Below are 20,519 nucleotides of genomic sequence, written 5' to 3' on the forward strand. Positions count from 1 at the left end.
TGGATCCAACCACGCCCCCTGGATCTTGTGCTCTGCAGTGAGGGGCTACTGTCTTCTGCTGTCATTTTCAGAACCCAAGGATCTGGACCAGTGTTTGTTCGCAGATTCACTTGTGACTGTGTCAGATTCGGGCCGGGAGCTGGGAGACTTCTCTGTGAGTGTCACCAAGGCGAGCTACAATGAGGAGCTATGTTATCTGCTCCATGCCAACAGTCATGGAACGATTGATGACATTCCTTGTGGTACATCAATTGTAGGTGAGCTTACATTATATAAGGACTATTTCCTTCTCTTTATTATTTGTTAGTTAAAAACACAAATGGCATTTGTGCCATCTCAGTCATTTCTTAAATATGTTAAACCCTTTATTTGTTCCCTTGTGTTTTTACCAGCCTACATATCCAGAAATCTTGAGATACTGGAAGAGAATCATCATGAATATGTAAAGGTATGTTTTCTATTGACATAAAGCAAAGTTCATGAAAATCATAGGGTAGGTTCCCTTTAACTTAATACTTGTTAACCAACAGATTCTGTTTAATATTATAGAAATAATGAATGTAATAATCAAAATCGCAATGTAAAGCCACCAAAATCTGAGGTGTTGTAAACATTCCAGCTAGAAAAGCAGACTGTGGACCGGAAAGTGCATATTGTTAAACAGGATGATCAGCTAGTGTTAAACCGGATCATCTCAGAGAAAGAGGTGAGTGCTATTATTGAACATTTTACTGATAGTTTGTGTTCAACAGTTTGTATCAGTAATAAGAAAGGCTCATCTTTCATTCTTAAGGGAGTGAAGACACAAACCCACACATTTCCACTGAGTTCTCTAAAAGGTTTTGTGTCTGAGGCATCCAACTTAATGATCCTGCGTATACTGGCTCGGCAGAAGACTGTTCCAGAAAACATGACATTCCTGTCATTTGATGCAGATACTGTGCTTTCTAAGTCAGTTTATGTAAGTACAGGGAGATAATTGCTTATATTTCAGCCCTTAAATGTTATTTTAAAAATCATTGTAAACAGTTGATGTATGATGGTAGATGGTTTATAATTCTTTCATGTGACTGATGCACTTTTTTGCTTTAGAGAGCACTTGGGTGCAAGAAGCAGATGATTGGGGAAGAGTTAGTCGATATCTTTGGGATTGAAAGGACTGTGTCCTCTCCAAAGGACTCCTCAGGAACTTGGCATTGCTATTTCTTGCCTGATGGGTAGAATACTCTTAATTTTTTTGCTAGAAAGCAAAACTTATCTTATCTGTTTCTCATATCGGTGTGTTTACACTGGACGCGAGTGGCATTACGCGACTAAAGACAATAAAACCTACACTGTAAAAAAAAAAGTAACATTTACGGTAAAATACCGGCAGCTGTGGTTGCCAGAACCTCACCATAAAAAAATATGGTAGCGACATTTTAGGTTTTACATACTTAACTTAAATTCACAATATAAAAATGTCATTAATTGATGTAATGTTAATATACCAACCTATTGAAGTACTAATATCTGTTTTGAACCATTGTAATACACTGATAACCACCAAAAACAGTTGGTGATGAGAAAGTCACTTGATGAATCAAAGCTCATCACAAACAGCTTTTCCACAAGCGGAGGAGGGAAATAGTAAGATGCACAGAGTGTCATTCACACAAACACTAAACACCATCATGGTAACACACAATACTGAAATAATGCAATAAACATTAATTTTACAACATTAGATGTAAGATAAAACCCTAATGTACACAACTGAGAAGAAAAAAAACTAAGAAAGTTATAGTTATTTAAAAAAAAAAAAAACATCAAATATGAAGTGTCATGCAGGGAATTCTGGTAGTGTTAATTTACGTTTTTTCACTGTAAATTATACAATGACTTTTTCTTTTTCACGTCCAAAAACCGTAATTTTAAATAAAATGACATTAAATGTGACTACAGTTATTCACCATATATAGTATGGAAACTTACTGTTAAACAATAAACAGGTTTTTATGGTAGCATTTTTACAGTCTTTTTCTGTTCAAATCACGATCATTTTTTACAGTGTATCATAAACAGTGATTCTGTCTACACTACATGTGGTGTGACGCGAGCAACAAATCTCTGACAGTAAAATGATGACTCATTGTTTTTATGACATACTGACACAAAGGACAAATGACAGCGTAAATGTGGTTGATAGGTTGATGGTAGATTGTGATTAATATCTTGCAAACAAAACCAATGCTGCCATATGGTATATATAAAAAGTTGATTTTTGTTTTATTTTCTACTTGATGTTTGATTGCTTTATTACAAGCACTTATATGAAAAAAATAAAAATATTAAAAAATGTGTAAAAAAAACCCCCAGAGTTTTGACCTTTTCCTAAAATATTTTACACTTAGGCATCTAGCAAGCAGAATGCACTTGGACTCACCTGAAGCTCCAGCATTTGCCTTTCTTGCTTGATGGAGGTTTGAAGACTTCATCACTTTACAGTCTGCTCCTTTGTGACCAGAATTAATCTTTACAGTCAAAAATAAAGTAAAAGTAAAATGATTTTGCTTTTATTTTCAGTGGAGAAAGACCTGATTCCTGTGTTTGAGAAGAAGCCACTTATCTGGGAGGAAGACATGGAGCTTTACTCAAAGTTTCTTTACAGAAAGGTGCCTGTTAGTTTTAATAAGCTTTTAACTGATGTCATATATTACTCAAGGATATTGGAAAACATTACTGTTATGATTTGTGTGATAATTATTAATGTATTCATAAAGACCTTTTCATGGTTGTTAAAATACACTGTGGGTTCCAAAAGTCCATGCAGCCCATGTTGAAACTCTGAGACGCAATATCTAATTTCTACCTTTTTAGAACTTCTAAGAATTTCAATCAAAGGACCACATAAAATAAAGGTCACTCAACAAATATGCAAATTTGTGACTCATTTTCACTCACACAGGAATAATTCAAAGCAGACTACTCCTCCTACATCAGACAACACCCTGAGCTAAAGGCTGGGGACTTCCTGCAATTTCTGCTGTTGAGGAAACCTCAAGACTCTCAAAACTTTCCACAGGAATAACAAACACTAACCAATTTCTGACGTATTGAAAATAAAGGTTTTCTTCTAATAGTGCCTTGGTATAATGATTTTATGCTCTGTTTTTGTATGTACTGTAATAGTATTTGGTTCAGCTTGATTATTTGAGTGACACAGTCATTTATAGACTATAGCAATATTGCATAGAATATACTTAAAACAGCAAACTTTCTAGTGTGTCAAGATAAATATTAAAGCCTCAACTTTTTATATAACAATTTTTTAAATTATTTGTAGGAAATATTTTACACATTAAATATACTTAAAAATATACACATTTATGTTTTTCTTCAATCAAAACTGTCTGAAAATTTAAGTATTTTTTACTGCTGTTCAGAATTCAGTAATTCGAGAGTAACCCCCACAAATATTATATAACACATTTGTGAACACATCCTTGTGTCCACTTCCTGTTGAAATTGAAAAGCTAGAGCTGAAACTGAAAGCAAGACGCGTTGGAAACGCAGTATCTTTAGCATGTCGGTCGTACTCTCTTGATTTTGTTTCTACGACAGTTACGATTTTATTTCAGTTGGATGTTGTAAATATAGAGGTAAGATGAGCATTAAGTTGAGCATTTTAGCTGATTGTTCGGGTTAACTTTCAAGAGTGTTTGTCATAACCTAGTCCGGGGTTAGTTTGTCATCACAGTTACATTGTAGCATTCGACTCGCTGAACAAAAATGTATTTAGTGATACCAGACCTTTTAAAGCAGTGGCAGTCGTGTCTTGAAGGGTGATATGATACACAACTAAAAATATTTAGTATACATGTTATACATTCCGTTTAATGTCCCAAGCGGCTAGAATAGTAGTTTTTAAAACTATCGGAGGATTTAAAATACGTGAATACGTTAAACAAATAACTAAAACCGGTCAAAAATGTACACTTTGACCTGGGCTAGTTGTCACATGGGAACGTTGTCACAAAGCTATATATCAAAAACTGTGTTTGTGAATAAAAAATGTTTGAGTTAGTGGTTTTGTATGCTGCGTTCAAATACCTAGTTCGAAACTTGTTAAATGACGCTATTTGTGAATTCTGTCCTAAACTAAAATTCCAATGTAATCGTATTTTGTATTATTTGTTAACAAGTGAACACAATAAATACACTCTAGAAATATATCATGGACGTTCTTTATGCCATGTTTTCAGGACAAGGATATTTTTCATATTGGGTTGGGCAAGTTGTAATATGTTTTATTGAACGTATGGTTATTATAGTTGCCAAAGTAAGGGCTTTCTCAAGTTGTTTCTTCCTTTATTTAAACGAGTCTTTGTTTAACATTATGTAACAGAATATGGATCCTCTTAAGTTTCACAAGATTGATGAGAACCTGACATGTAATGAAGTGGCCCAGCTGAAGTTTCTGTGCATGGACCTAATTCCCAAGAAACGTTTGGAGACAGTGACTGATGCCAAAGAACTGTTCCTGAGACTGGAAGAGCAAGCACTGCTTGATGACGGGTTACTCATCCCCGAGCTTCTGATCACTATTGGCCGCCTTGACTTGCTTGGCATCCTGGAAATGTCCAAAGATGATGTGGAAAGAAATCTGCTACAACGTGACATGTCTAGTAAAGGTGTCTCAGACTACAGGTATGAAGAAAACACACTGACTTGCTAAACTTGATAAACTAGATAGAAGTAGTTACCAACGCAATATCAATATCAGTCAGTATCACATCGTTTTCTTAGAAAGGGCTCCTTGTACTGTAGTTACTGTACTGATAATATTTTATGTCACAATGACTGTGACTTGTTTTGTCTCACTCTTTTCTCACCACAGAAAAATGCTATTTAGAATATCTGAGGGCATGACAGAAGAAAACCTTCGTGCAGTGAAATTTCTTGTGGAAGTTCCGAGGTCAAAACTAGGAACGTCTGCTGTGAGTTATATATTTTGAGCCCGTAAGTTATAATGTTAGTGCAGATTGCATATGAATAATAAATTAATGTGGAAAAATGCAATATGTAGTTTGCTACCTTGACTGCAGTAACTAGCCTTGTAAATGTTATTATTTAATTACAAATATAGTTATTATGGGTTGCACTTTAACCTGTTACTATATAACAATGTTATTTTATGTGAATCACATAGACATTTCTAGATGTTATGATTGAGATGGAAAAGCTACAGAAGCTTGGGGAAGACAACCTGGATGAACTTTACAATGTTTTAGACAAATGTGACAAACAGCTGGCCTGCAGGATAGAGGAGTACAGGGCCCGGGAACAAGGTTACTGACAAAATCAAATTAATTATCTACTACTTAATTGTCTACTTTTCTAATTTCTCCAAACATAAACAGCAGCTTTTTTTTTTTTTGTCCAATAGGAGGCAGACTTCCTCTACGGGAAGTGTTTGGTAACGAGCAAGTTTCCTTACCTGTTGAAAATATGCAAAGATATGTAAGTATGCCAAATCTTTACCTTAAGATGCATTTGGGCATTTAATTTTCACATAGTATAACCCAAATCTTTCTTATGATGTGTATTTCTGTGTAATTTAAGAACCAAATGTGAAAACTCGCTTAAAGGGATAGTTCACCAAAAATGAAAATTTGCTGTTAATTTACTGACCCTAAGGCCATCCAAGATTTTGTATTCAGTAGAACAGTAAGGAAGAATTTTAGCTGAAACCATGTTTTTTGGTGATTCATAAAATGCAAGTCAGCAGTTACTATCATTTTGAGAGTCAAAGAAAAGCAAATCATTGAACACAAAATGAATACATATGGCTCCTGATGGTATATTGACGTCTTATGAAGCGAAACAATTGGTCTGTGCAAGAAGCTGAACATTATTTACAACATAATGTAAATGTAAATGGACCATGGTTTCAGCTAAAAATCTTTACTCTTCTACTGAGGAAAAAAGTCACCTACATCTTGGATGGCCTGAGGGTGAGTAAATTAACAGCAGATTTTCATTTTTGGGGGAACTATTTCTTTAAAAATGTTTTTTTTTTATCATGTGTCCCATATTCAAGTGACCCAACAGAGTACCAAATTATTATTTTTGTTGTAACATACAAAAATGTCGTTAATGTCAAATATTTAAATGTATTTATTATTGGTTTCTAAAGGTTTTTAATTGGTTTTATTCTCCTCAGAAAATAGTGTTTATCCACTTTGCTAGTGAACTCGTTTTTAATATAGTCTGGCTGGGTAATATTTTCTTTTGCCTAGTTTCATTCATGATTTTAAAGGATGAGGCCATGTATTTAGCATTGTTTTTCCCCTGCTGGCATTTTTTTTGTGTGGTCACAACACACCAGTTGAGAACCACAGCTTATACTTGGCATTTTTTACTTCCTGAAATGAATGCTTTCATGTAAATTAGCATTTTCAAAATGAAGTGCCTTTAAAAATACCAGTTCTGTTTGTTTATAATAGTTGTAGTCACATTTCAACACAGAGTGCAGTATTGTTTTGGTGACAACTACATTTTAAATGATAAATATGCTGCAATTCAATGCATAGTAACCTCTGTTGTTTCTCTTCCCTCCATATTTTGGCTTTATCACAGCAAATGGAGACAGGAAATGGATGTAAGTTATACTCTCATACAAACTTTCAAGACATTACTGAACATTAATGCTCCTTGTGTGTATATACTGTGTATATATATATATATATATATATATCACCATATGTTTTTTTTAGGGAGGAGAGACTCGCTTGTTCCCGATTCAGACACTGAACCCAGAGTATAAAAGACACATTACATTTCATTCTTAATATTAAATATTTTTTTCATTGTTACATTACAGTTGAATGTTGTAAAAAACTATTTGCAGCACCACTAGTTTTAGTGGTTTAGAGTTTTATAGTTTCACACTCCTATAGAAGTTACAAACAAATGCTCATAGTGGTGTTATTTAATCAGGATTGGTGAATCAGGACACAGCAAGGATTTCAAATAAGTTATAATTAATTCACAGATCAGGGTCATTATGACTGTTTAAATAGAACCTGATTGGCCCACAGCTGATAAATTTGAACTTTTTCACTAAGGCATAGCATAAACTAATCACAAGCAGCTGTTTTTCATTTCCATAACGTCACTGCTGTGACAAATATGATTTATTAATGATTTTCTATTAATAAGATGTGTATGTGTGTACTGGCTGTTTGTGAATTATGTAAATAAAAAATGTAATTTTAATGTGATTTGCTTTGCATTCATGTAGCCGGGGGAATATTATAATATGACTCAGCGGCCTCTTGGATATTGTCTAATCATCAACAACTACAACTTTAAAGAAAGGTCCTCATTGGCCAACCGAACAGGAACGAATAAGGACAAAGGTATTTCAGGCAAATCCATTAACATATACGTATTCCTTAAAAATGTATTTTTAAATTAACTCTCTCTCTCTCTGTTTCTGTAGATGACCTTAGCAGAGTGTTTTGCAGAATGCATTTTAAGGTTGAGGTTCAGGACGATTTGACAGCTTCAGATATGAAGGAAATGATAAAGCAATTTGCAAAAAAGGATCATACCCAAATGGGTGCTTTTGTCTGCTGTGTCCTCTCGCATGGAGAGAAGGGCATAGTTTTGGGTGTGGATGGTAAAGAGGTTGAAATCCGTGAACTCACAATGCCTATTGCTGAATGCCGTACACTAGCATCCAAGCCCAAGCTTTTCTTCATTCAAGCCTGCCAAGGAAGTGAGGGCCAGAATGGTGTTTGGACAGCGGATTCACCGGAAAATGCTACAGAAGGAGAAGAATACGAGGCAGATGCTTATAATCCGGCATCCCGCTTTATTCCTATAGAAGCGGATATGCTAATCGGAATGGCCACAGTAGAGCACTACCAGTCCTTCCGCCACACTAGAGAGGGGTCTATCTATATCCAGGAGCTCTGTAATCAGTTGGAGATATTATGCCCCAGGTGAGTTCAAAAGCAGACTCTGTCATGTCTTGAATGAAAGATATTTGCATGTGGGTGGTTCTCAAATGTGCCCATGTTGGGTTTGTAGAAATTCATGTTTCAGTTCCATATGATGATCACACATGACCAAATGTGATGCCGTAAATATGGCTGAATTTACTTGGTAGTTAACCTTTATTTTCCACCAGTCAACCCATTGACCAGTTTGACCCATACATGCAGAATTTATTTTACACTACCATTCAAAAGTTTTGGGTCAGTTTTTTTTTTTTAAAGGAGACATATTATGCCCCTTTTTACAATATGTAGCAGCACAGTAAATAAATCAATAAATCCACTGCTCTCTTGTCTCCTCTGAGGCTGGGACTCTAAAGGATGTTTTGTGCTCGTCTGTGCAGCCAAAGACAGAACAGTTAGCATGTTTTGCTCAAACTTTCGCCATGGCATTAGAGCTGGTTCACCGTTGTCGCTTGCGAAATCAAAATGACGGCACCGTGGGTGTAAATTTACAGATTAAGGGGCGGTAATATTATAATGAGATTCCTTTGCCACGTCACCAAGGGAGCGAAATCTGACGCGCTCGTTTTCTCAGACGCTTGCAGAAAAAGGCTTACCAAAACAAAGTTACTAGGTTAATCTTTTTCACGTTTCCTTGGTTGGTAGATGCACTGGGGACCTGATTATAGCACTTAAAACCTGGAAAAGTCAGATTTTCATGACATGTCACCTTTAAGAAAATAATACTTGTATTGAGAAAAATGCATTAAATGATTCAAAAGAGACAGTAAAGACATTTATGATGTTACAAAAGATTTCTCTTTCAAATAGATGCTGTTCTTTTGAACTTTCTATTTATCAAAAATCCTGAAAAATGTAGCATGGGTTCCACAAAAATATTAAGCAGCACAAAGTTTTCAGCATTGATATTAAGAAGAAACGTTTCTTGAGCACCAAATCATCATATTAGAATGATTTCTGAAAAATCACGTGACGCTAATGACTGGATTAATGATGCTGATATTTCAGCTTTGCAATTTATTCATTTTCAGGCATAAATAACTTTTTTTAAAGTATTAAAAAGGTATTGAAAACAGTTGTTTTGTAATAATATTTCACAAATTACTGCTTTTACTGTATTTTTGATCAAATAAATGCATCCTTGGTAAGCATGAAAAACTTAAAGGGGTCATATGATGTTACTAAAAAGAACATTATTTTGTGTATTTGGTGTAATGAAATGTTTTTATGTGGCTAGAGTGAGCGGCGGCGGCCTAGATTGAGCAGAGGCTGGGGGCTAGAGTTAGCAATGGCCGGAGGGCTAGAGTGAGGAATGGCTGGAGGGCTAGAGTGAGCGGAGGCCGGTGGGCTTGAGTCCGGCACGACGAGACAAAAACATAAAAAGCCATTATAAACGAGGCATTTGTTGCATCCGGTGGGGACATAATTACGCGGGCTGGACTCCGCTTCGTCCACGGTGAAAGCCGATCCGGCGATCCACAGCGTAAAGTTGATGTATTTCCTCAGCGACCAGCACGGATCAGCTCCAGGCATGACGAAGCGGATATTGTCCTCTTTTGGAAGGCCAAACAAAAAGTAGTTTCGCTTTCACAATGAAACACACAGCGCCTTCACGGCATGGCGGTGGCGGCAACAACAACAATACTACAGCGAGAATAAAAGTTACGCCTTCTTTCTTTGCGTGAACATTTGGGCGGCGTTATGCAAATTTCCCACATAGTGATGTAGATATGTGGGGGCGTGTTAGAACGAGCCGTTTTAGGTAGGCGTGGTTGACTCTTAACTTTTATAAAGAATATCTCTTTGGATTTGAGACTTTAGTCTTTGCAACTTTACAGATCTTCTTTATGCACCAAGAGCTTGTAACACTCCAAAGAGAAAGGAAAAATTGAAATCGCATCATATGACCCCTTTAAAAACATGAAAAAAAAGATCTTACCAAACTCAAACTTTTGAACAGCAGTGCACAGTGACTGGAACCCTCCTTTTCTATGATTGCATTATTTAAAAAAAAAAAAAAAAGATTGATGTGACTCTCAAGATCAGTAATGCCAAATTTACACTGCAAAGGTGGCACAGAAGTGCTTCTGAAGTGGCATTTAGTTGTCTTTACACAGGCTGTTTAAAGCTGCTCAGAGGTGGCATAAATGCATTTACGCAGCAATGATAACCATATACTTTAATACTGGGGGCTGAGGTGGGTCAGAGCTGGTATTGTTTAGTTCGGCTTTCATGCAGCATTATGATTTACATAGAATTTTGAGCAGGCACAGTGCAGCCTTAACTCTGCTGTGTATAGATGCCTTAAGTCACTTAGAATATTAGATCAGTTGACCTAATTATAAAAAGGCAAGGTTAGTTCATGTTTTAAAATGTCAGATTACTTGACTACTCAAAACATGGGGTCTTTCTTACTACAATAGCAGTGGCTTACCACAAATGCAGTGGCTGCATTGGCCCCTAATGACTTCCTCCCTGTCGCTCTCATGCCAATCATAGCAAAATGTTTAGAGAGGCTGGTACTCTCCCATCTGAAAACGTGCCTGCCCTCAACACTGGACCCATTTCAGTTCGCCTACAAACCCAACAGGTCAACTGAGGACGCCATCACCTCAGCTCTCCACACTGCCCTGAATCACTTATGAAGACTATGATTTACTAGAATGCTATTCATCAATATCAGCTCTGCTTTTAATACTGTGTGATTCCATCTAAGCTGATCTCCAAACTCACTGACCTTTGCATCAGCCCCTCTCTCTGCAACTGAACCACAGTCTGTTAGGATTAACAATTACAACTCCTCCATCCTCACCTTGAACACTGGCATACCACAGGGCTGTGTTCTGAGCCCAATTCTCGACTCCCTTTTCACCCACCACTGCGTACCTGTACATGGCTGTACTCCATAATCAGGTTTGCAGATGACACCACGGTGTTAGGCCTGATCAGCGGCGATGATGAAACGGCCTACAGGGAGGAGGTTCAGCACCTGGCGGTGTGATGTGCCGACAATAATCTCGCACTCAACACCCAGAAGACCAAGGAACTGATTGTGGACCCCTAGGAAAGACCACACACACACACACCCATCTACATTGATGGGGCCGAAGCAGAGCCTAGTTTCAGATTCCTGGGTGTACATATCTCTGTGGATCTTTCCTGAACCCTCAACAACACCTTCACTCTGATCAAAAAGGCACAACAGCACCTTTACTTGAAAGCTCACCTGTCCCCCCACATCTTGCTAAACGTTTATCGATGCACAATTAAAAGCATCTTAACAAACTGCATCACAGTGTGGTATGGCAACTGGTCTCAGACCAGAAGGCCCTCCAACCTGTTGTTAAAACAGCCCAACAGATCACTGGTGTTCAGCTACCCTCCATCAAAGACACTTGCCTCAAACGCTGCCTACGAAGGGTGAGAAGCATTATCAAAGATACCTTTCACCCCAGCCACGGACTGTTTACTCTTCTCCTATCTGGGAGATGTTATAGGACTCAGACTCAGGAGCAGTTTCTTCCCCTTAACTGTCAGCCTCATAAACTCTAAATTTAAATGCTGAACACTCTATTCTACTTGACCCATCTAAAACTATATATACAGCATCATCTGTTATTATTGTTGCACATTCCTTTGTACATTCTACCTCATGATGCCCATTGCACTGATATCGTCACTGACCGTATGATTATATATTTACAAATACCTAATTCTGAATAATGCACCTTCTGTGTTTTATACTTCTCATTTCCACCCTACTCTAATATATCCACATTGCACTATATTAATGTAGATTTAGATTGTATTTCATAGATAACTGCATTGAGCTGGTCTCTGCACCTGTCCCTCATAAATGTTTATTGTACATACACATTAATTTATATATATATATATATATATACACATATATATCATAATATTTATATCATGATCATATATGATCATGTACTGGTTACTCCACTGCACACCTCGGATCACTTCCTCCTCACTCTTAACCTCAACATGGTTCCTGACACAACACATACCCCTCCACATGTCACTTTTCGATGTAACCTACGCTCACTCTCACCCTCCCGGCTATCTGCTATGGTTTCATCTTTGCTTCCTTCCCCTGAACAGTTATCATCTCTTGATGTTAACAGTGCTACTGATACTTTCTGCTCCACTCTTACATCTTGTTTAGACACTGTCTGCCCCTTGTCTTCCAGGCCAGCTCGTACCACCTCTTCTGCCCCTTGGCTATCTGATGTTCTCCGTGAGTATCGTTCTAAGCTCAGAGCTGCAGAAAGAGTATGGCGCAAATCACAAAATCCTACTGACCTTAATGTACAGGTGCATCTCAATAAATTAGAATGTTGTGGAAAAGTTCATTTATTTCAGTAATTCAACTCAAATTGTTGCATCTGTTCCATCTTTATTTGACCTTCTAACTCTAGCACTTTCTATTCTATTTTAATTCTACTTTATCTATTTATCTTTTTTTTAAACTAACACTAGCTTTCAATTTTTTCTATTCTATCTACTTGTTTTTCTTTGTGTGTGTGTGTGTGTGTGTGTGTATATATAAAACCTTGGTTAGCCTACTGCGTTAGGCTAACCGAGACTCGTCACTTGCACTTACATATAGTTGATCTTTTGTTAGTTTTGATTGCTTCTATTGTCCTCATTTGTAAGTCGCTTTGGATAAAAGTGTCTGCTAAATGACTAAATGTAAATGTAATGTAAATATTTATATATACATATTTATGCTTATTTATATAAATTGGCTATTTGCACTTCTGGTTAGATGTTAACTGCATTTCATTGGCCCTGTACATGCACTCTGCACAATGACAGTAAAGCTGAATCTTATCTAATCTAATCTAATTTATAAATCATTTTACAATGCAACATATTTATGAATGATTTTGAATAATTCATGATAAGGTGTGTACGTTCACATTTATTTTGGAGTCATTAAATTTAAATTCTTCTAGAAAAAGTAACGTTTTTCAAAAACATATGTAACCAACATGAATAGAAAGAAATGCATTTTAGATTAATTTTGTTTCCCTATCTTTATTCAGCTTTATTTGTCATTGAAACATTTTGCAGTTAATCGTAGTGTTTACACCACACATTAGAACCGCGGTGAAAATGCAGTGATCTTGAGGGAAGAAAATGTTCCTGTTGAATACTCATGATGGTTTGATTTAGATGGGTTCATAGAGTTATGTTCTTGTCTGCTTTTTTTTTTTTTTTGACAGAAGAGAGGATATCTTGTCAATCTTGACAAAGGTAAACCATGAAGTGAGCATGAAAATGTTGAGGGGCCGCAAGCAGATGCCTGAACCTCGATATACCCTCACCAAGAAGCTGGTGCTGCCCATGGACTAAAGATTCTTATTGACTTCTGTAAGACTGGATTCATGCTAAAGAAGTTTCCATTATTCCATTACTCAGACTCTATTAATTCTTCAGGGTGGATCAAGGCACTTTGGTACTATAGATTCAAATTGATCTGGCTGTCTCTGTGAGTTTGATCTTAATTATTAAGTTTACTGCACTGAGTTACGGAAATGTGGTTGTGTGATCTTGTTTAAACAATGTAATTTAAAAGTAATAAAACATTTATATTTGATACTGGGCACAGCTATTTTTAAACTAATGTTAAGCATGATGATTTTATACCAGCAGTCTAAATGATTTAGTTTTGAATGCTGTTTGCAAATGCTTATTTTTGCCATTAATGTCTTCCTTGGCAATCTAAAATGTGTTGAGATTTTTAACTCTTTAAAGACTTAGCAATTGTAAGAAATCATTGATGTCTAGAAATGAGTGAAATTAAACATCAAACATTCTTAAAAGTGTCATTTTTTTATATTATTTAATTATTTTAGCATATATAATGTTTTGCATCACAAAACACAAAATGTTATTTTCCACCCTCTCTCTGACCCTGTTATGTGGACTTTTTTCCATTACTGTTATTTTATTAAATTTTAATTGCACAAATATTCTTTCTATTACATGGAAATGCATGAGTACAAGAAACAAAACAAAAAAAACTTCCCATTTCCTTACAATAATGTTCAGTGCCACAGCTATTCTTATATTCGTAGACTTCTGCTATCACCTCACCATGCACCATGTTTAAAGAAAGGTCCCAAAACTCTGCCAAAGATCTTAAATTTATCTATTAAAATAGAAGTTATGTTTTTCATTGATATATGTTATCTTTTCTTTCAGGCAATGTCCTATATTTTGTGCCCAAATACTTCCAATTTAAAGAAGTAAGCCATTTAGTTTGCAGGATACATGTTTATAAATGTATATTTAATAAACAAAACAAAACTTGATTTCCTTAGAATATAAATTAAAAAAGGCAATGGAATATAACATCAAGGATCTTCTCTATCATTTCTTTCACATCTTTCTAAAACTCGTTGACTTCCCACTCCCATACATACAGTATGCAATGATATAGCGTAGATGTAAACTCACTGCATCTTAAGCAAGTATAATTTCTATTCTAAGACAGGTGATGGTGGCATATCAAGAGTCATTCTGTTCCTGAACCTTGAGGTCACCTTGTGCATGTACAATACAAGAGTCATTGCAGCTTTTGTATTTAGTAGAAACAGGTCAGTCTGGGACCTTCAGCCATGATGAAAACTGTTGTTCCATGTTATAAAGCAGTTTTCCCCTGTGTTTATTAAGTGCATATAAATCCAGAATGACACGTTACCCTGTTCTTTCTTGGGGACTGAAAAATATTGGAGGCAGCACACAGGAGGAGGAATTTAGGGTCCCCTTATTTCTTTGGGAAACCTTTTGTTCGGCAATTGAGGGTCAGCACTAAATGTTCCTGTGGACATCAAAAGTTTTAGAGGTAATTGCAATTGTTTGTGTTTGGCCCAAAACTTGTGGGGGTGATGGTGACAAGACGATGTTAGGAAGCTGTAGGGAATCTCCATAATCTCCTTCTATATCTATTTCCTGTAATTTAAAATTAAACATTCTTAGTCAGGGTGGTAAACAGGACCCATTCTTCCAATATCAATAGTTAACTGATATCTAATTTTGTTCAAAAGTTTAATTCATTAAGTGGCCTATTTGGTCCCTCACCAGCTTTCTAAAATGGTTATTTTTCCGATCTGTCATTAATTAGTTAAAGCTGTGACAGAATATTGGAAAATTTTTATAAGTCGTGAAGAACAAGGAAGATTTCAATTTCAGATAATTATGCGTTATTGATTAAAAAAAGATTATGAGTTGTTTTGATTTTGAGTTCACATTTGAAGGAAATTTTAATAATTTTAATGCTACTTGCTGCTAGTAAGATACAATCTTGTTTTTCACCTAATAAATATTGAAGTTGTGTTTTCTTGTTTAACATTTTGAAGTCAGGGTAAAGTATTTCAAATTTGGGATAAAATTTCTTTCTAATTTCTTCATAGTTAGGGCAGCTGGTGAGGAAGTGTTGCTCTGTCTCCACTTCCCCATGATTACAGTAAGGGCAGATGTGGCTCTCTTTGGGCAGCCAGTGCCCAAAGAGACAAATGACGAGGTACAGACTGAGCAATCATACTCTATAGTCAGAGTATGATTGCTCAGTCTGTACCTCGTCATTTGTCTTCTTATTTACAGTCTTGCACTGTACTCAGATATTCTGCAGTTGTGTAATCTCTATTTAGGGCCAAATAACATTCAAGTTTACTTTGTTTTTCTGTTGTTTCAGTCCAATAGGTTAGATTATTTTCTTTTTGTGCTTTTATTATTTGGTTGGGCCGAATTTTGTGGATGAATATTTCAGAGTCCTGATGCTGGATGTTGTTAGTCATGTTAGTATCAAGGATCAAAGAGTACATGTGTAAACATAGATCTACATTTTTTTTAATATATACATATATTGTGTGTATGTCTTTTACTCACTACTACTGTTCCAGCCGTGTGCATATAAGTCTGAGCAGGTCCTTAATCTCTACTAGGTTGGTGTGGTTTGGCCCTTTTAGGGCTGCGGCATAACTCCTCTGCTCCTGCTGCTCGGGCCGGTGGGGGTGTGGACCAGGCTGCTGAGATGCTGTTGTTCCTCACTGGAGCTGCTCTGGGTCTTTTGTGGTTGTGCTGATGTTGGTCCCAGGAGAGAGGGCCCTGTGGTGCAAGGTACTGTTGCTGGGGTCTCAGCTGCTGTGGTGTAGGCTGATGGTAGTAGAGAGCAGGCTGTGGATGTTGAGGTCGAAGTACAGATCCAGGTCCATGTCGAGGACGAGGTACAGGCCCAGGTTGAGGTACAGGTCCAGGGCGGTGGGGTGGGGGCATATGTGGGTCACTTCCTTGCTCTTGGGGGCCCTCGGGGCCCTCTGTCTGTGGTGTCAGTGGCACTGCTGCTGGAGTGCTGGACTCAGGTGTTGGTGTGTGGGCTGCTGCTGTCTGGGTGGTGGGAGAGCTGGGCCGCTGCTGACAGATACGGCTGAGGCTCTCTGTCTGTTCTCTCAGGCTTTGTATTTCTCCTTCTCTGAGCAGCAGCTCCTGCCTGACTGTTTCCAGTTCTTTATTCCTGGTCTCTCTATCTTGCTGCAGTTTGCATATCTCTCTTTTTAGCTCCTCAACACTAGTTTCAAAGTCTCGTGTGAGGTGATTGAGTTTATTTTCCAGGTGTTGTAGGCGTTCACTGGATATTGCATGGGAGAGTGTTAGTTCCCTGAGCTCCACCAGCTCTACCTCTTGTAGGGAGAGGCTGTTTCTGATCTGATTGACAGACTGTTCCAGCTGTGGGTCGTGTTCAGCAGGGTTAAGCTCCATCTCCTCTAGCCTCTCCCTTGAGCTCTGGGCATCACAGCCTCCTGCAGCATCACTGTTTGCTCCTTGTGCTTGTTTCTCAGCCTCTGCCTGAGCTTTTAGGATGGTGAAGTTTGCCTGGACAGAGCTGAGACATGCTTCAGTCCCCTGTAACATTATCGTTTCATTATGGTAGATATTCACAGTTAAGTTGAATTTCTAAATTTATTTAGATATGCACTTTAACGACGCTGATTTCCTCATTGGAATAGCAACAGTCAAGTACTACAAATCTTTCCGCCACACAACAGATGGGTCCATCTTTATCCAGGAGCTCTGCAAGCAGCTGGAAAGTGGCTGTCCACGGTGAGTTGTGGTCTTGATTTTGAGAAGGGTTTAGATTTTGAAGCTTATGTTAGAATTAAAGACCCTATTTGCATTTGATGTTCAAGGAAGAGTTCACCTAAAAATGAAATTTTGCTGAACATTTACTCAGCCTCAGACCATCCAAGATGTAAATGAGCGTGCTTAGAAATGTAGCATTACATCACTTGCTCACCATTGGATCCTCTGCAGTGAATGGGTGCCATCAGAATCGAGTCCAAACAGCTAATAAAAACATAACAATAAACCACAAGTAATCCACACGACTACAGTCCATCAAGTAATGTCTTGTGCTGCATGTTTGTAATAAATAAATCCATCATTAAGGCGTTGTAACTTTAAACCATCCTTTCTGTCTATAATCCATAATAATGCTTCCTCCAGTGAAAAAGACCATCCTGTGTTGTCCTTTCACATCAAAATGTTTGTTTAGAATGGTTTTGGACTGTTTGTCCTGTTGATCTGTGCATATTTCCTTCCTGATTCAGACGAGACAACTTTTTCACATGTACTTCAGCCAGATATAACAGTTTGAAGTTAAAAACATTTATTACAAACATGCAGCTTTGTGCTTCACAAAACGTTTATGAACTGGATTCATGATTACTTGTAGAATATTGTGATGTTTTCATCAGCTGTTTAGACTCTCACATTCTGACGGCACCCATTCACTGCAGAGGATCCATTGGTGAGCAAGTGATGTAATGCTAATTTCTCCAAATCTGTTCTGATGAAGAAACAACTTCATCTACATCTTGGATGGCCTGAGGGTGTGTAAATGTTGAGCAAATGTTCATTTTTGGATGAACTATACATTTAACATCTATTTTGGATGAGTTTATCAGAAGTAGTGCAATGCATCTTGGAAACACATTGTGGTCTGATCATCACCATCAACGGTTGGGAATGCATATGACCTCATTGCACTTGTAAACACTAATGCATTTTTATGTGTCACAGACAACATCGAAGAACAACTTACTCATATGACTTACTTGTATCTTTTTATTCTGGCAGGAAGGAGGACTCTCCATTTTGACGAAGGTGAATAGAATAGTGAGCTCCAAAATCCTTCATGGCTTCAAGCAGATGCCTGAAGTTCGCTACACTCTAACCAAAACACTGGTCCTGCCCATGAAGCGAGTCTCCTGATTGGCTGCAGCATGACTATCTATCTATCTATCTCTGGGTGTTTTAATCCTTAAAGGTGCAGTATGTAATATTAACAGTTAGCAGTAGTTGTTTCTCCCATCCCCTCCTCCTCAGACTCTACATTCACGCAACAGGAATGAGCTCAATTGACAATGGAAGGCGACAAGTTTTACAAGTTGATGCAATGATTTATCCATGCTTTAATATGCCTCGTGTCATAAAGCTTTTTAGATGGATGGCGAGGTTTTTTAGATCTAGTAGAATCTGCAATCACTGACCCAGTACATTTGCTGGCTTCCATGGCTGCAATACAATGTGTTTTCCACCGATTGGCAACATGGGATGTTGAAATACAGTTGGGTAAATTGACAGTCGACAGAATTACACAGACCAAAACAAAAACAGACATTTTGGCACAGAACGCACATTTCAGAGTAGAATAACTGGCTGTAGCATTGTTTTTTTTGGAGAAACAAGTATGTAAACTTAGCATGTTTCCTAAAGATCTGCAAACATATGGTATTTTATGTTCTAGTACAGTCATAAAAAATTGCAAACAACGCCTTTAAGGACTGTGTTTTTGTATGTATTGTTTTATTTTTTGGGAACATATTTATGACATGGACAATTGTTTTTGTCATCTAAATTTTATAGTGCTCTGTTGTGTTAAAACTAAAGAGCTCTATTTCCTTATGCACTGTAAATTCCAATTAGTAAACCTTACTTAAAAAAAGCATGCAAACCGATTGCCTTGAAAAAACCAAGTAAAGTGAAATAAGAATAATAATTTGTAATAACAAAGGTTTATTTAGTGTTTAAGGTAAACTATTGGATTTTACAGTGTGTTGTGTCCCTGGAAGACAGATCAATGATTTTTTTTTTTATTATTCATACCAATGCTGTATTTAAATAAATAGCTGACAAATCATCAGAGGCATAGGACAACTCGAATACAAGAAGTTCAATTAATTGAAGAGATCAAAAACTTAAGATAATTTGGTTTTTGTAAATGTATTTATTTTCGATGAGCATTAATAAGTGATTATCAAGTGATTTCTTAGCCCAGCCTGTGGAAATATGCGTGGTGAAGCCTACATTTTGCATATAATCTTTCTGTTGGTGTTGATGAATGTTTATTTTAATTGGGTAATTTCAATTCCATTTCATTGTACATTGAGTAATGCACCAGGATTTTGTATATAAACATTACAATGACTTTTTTTACATGGAGAAAATAATTTTTGTTACCGTTTGTGTAATATGCACATAATCTGCAGAAGTGCTCTATTATAAATACTCTATTATAAATTTTTGTCATTAAAAAAGTGAAAAACAAATAACTCAGGAATCTCTTTGATTAAAAAGTTTAGACTTGTTTTCTTTCTTTCTACATGTTATCTTAAGGGGTTTTCCATTGTTTTAATTTTAGTTTTAGTATAACATTATAATACCATTCATATTTTTACTTTTTTTATAATTTAAAGAAGAAACCAATCCGATGTATAGTTGACATTTGAGGCTTAATACTAAAAGCACTAAAAGTTTTTCAGTTAGAGTGTTTTCAGCTTGTTTATTTTCATATAAAAATACGGCATGCAGTTGCATCAAACAATGGTATAAACATCATTCAGTGTAAATTGTGATAATCGTAATTAACAATCGCAATTACAATTTCAAGGGAATAATCGACAATTATGATTTTTGTCATAATCGTGCAGCCCTAGTGTATATTTAAGACCACTTTCATGAATGCTCTGGGGTTTGAAGTATAATAATAGTGGAAGAAAGTTTCAACCTCATGGCAACATTCTGTTCACTGAAATTCCACTGTTTTATACTGTACAAGGGATGTCCAGGAGCAAAATAACAGAACCTGAACTTAGCAAACCAACTTAACAGGCTGGGAAGGACAGGACCTGACCAATAACATATAGGGTTATATGTTCAGACAGGGCTAATAGACTAACAAGAAAACAAGGAAAACCTGGAAGACAATCAAGGAACTAAAAGATGAGGAAAAACTACAGGGAAAAAAAAAAAGACTACAAATAGAACAGGAAACCGGAACATCGCAAAAATACAAAACAAGAGTCCAAACAGAGACTGGGGATATGTCAGTTTTCAGGTTCAGATTTATTTTAGGTTCATACACCTTTTGATCAGGCTATCAATTTACACTCAAAAAAGAGGAGTATTTTATTGCATTTCAGT

At 36.8% G+C, this 20,519-nt stretch overlaps 1 protein-coding gene and 1 pseudogene across 1 annotated transcript; both read left to right on the forward strand.

The window, feature by feature from the left end:
- LOC107705509 (ciliogenesis-associated TTC17-interacting protein-like) overlaps positions 1 to 2,830 on the forward strand; it is a 3,692-nt pseudogene extending 862 nt beyond the window's left edge.
- Positions 2,831 to 3,505: 675 nt separating this feature from the next.
- On the forward strand, positions 3,506 to 13,848 carry LOC107705601 (caspase-8-like). The gene is made up of 10 exons (XM_016508970.1): positions 3,506 to 3,641; positions 4,388 to 4,689; positions 4,880 to 4,979; positions 5,192 to 5,330; positions 5,429 to 5,502; positions 6,622 to 6,643; positions 6,759 to 6,802; positions 7,286 to 7,403; positions 7,487 to 7,991; positions 13,259 to 13,848. The coding sequence occupies exons 2-10, from the start codon at positions 4,391 to 4,393 to the stop codon at positions 13,386 to 13,388; spliced, it is 1,431 nt and encodes a 476-aa protein (XP_016364456.1). The 5' UTR covers positions 3,506 to 3,641; positions 4,388 to 4,390; the 3' UTR covers positions 13,389 to 13,848.
- Positions 13,849 to 20,519: the final 6,671 nt, after the last annotated feature.

This window comes from Sinocyclocheilus rhinocerous, unplaced genomic scaffold (assembly GCF_001515625.1).
Source record: "Sinocyclocheilus rhinocerous isolate Xijiao unplaced genomic scaffold, SAMN03320098_v1.1 scaffold504, whole genome shotgun sequence".
NCBI classification, from domain to species: Eukaryota; Metazoa; Chordata; class Actinopteri; order Cypriniformes; family Cyprinidae; genus Sinocyclocheilus; species Sinocyclocheilus rhinocerous.

Excerpts from the sequence above, each read along its gene's own strand:
- LOC107705601 (XM_016508970.1), top strand. The coding sequence starts at position 4,391 with ATGGATCCTCTTAAGTTTCACAAGATTGATGAGAACCTGACATGTAAT. Across the intron at positions 4,690-4,879 it reads AAAGGTGTCTCAGACTACAG|AAAAATGCTATTTAGAATAT; the intron begins GTATGAAGAAAA and ends TTCTCACCACAG. Across the intron at positions 5,503-6,621 it reads TTGAAAATATGCAAAGATAT|CAAATGGAGACAGGAAATGG; the intron begins GTAAGTATGCCA and ends GCTTTATCACAG.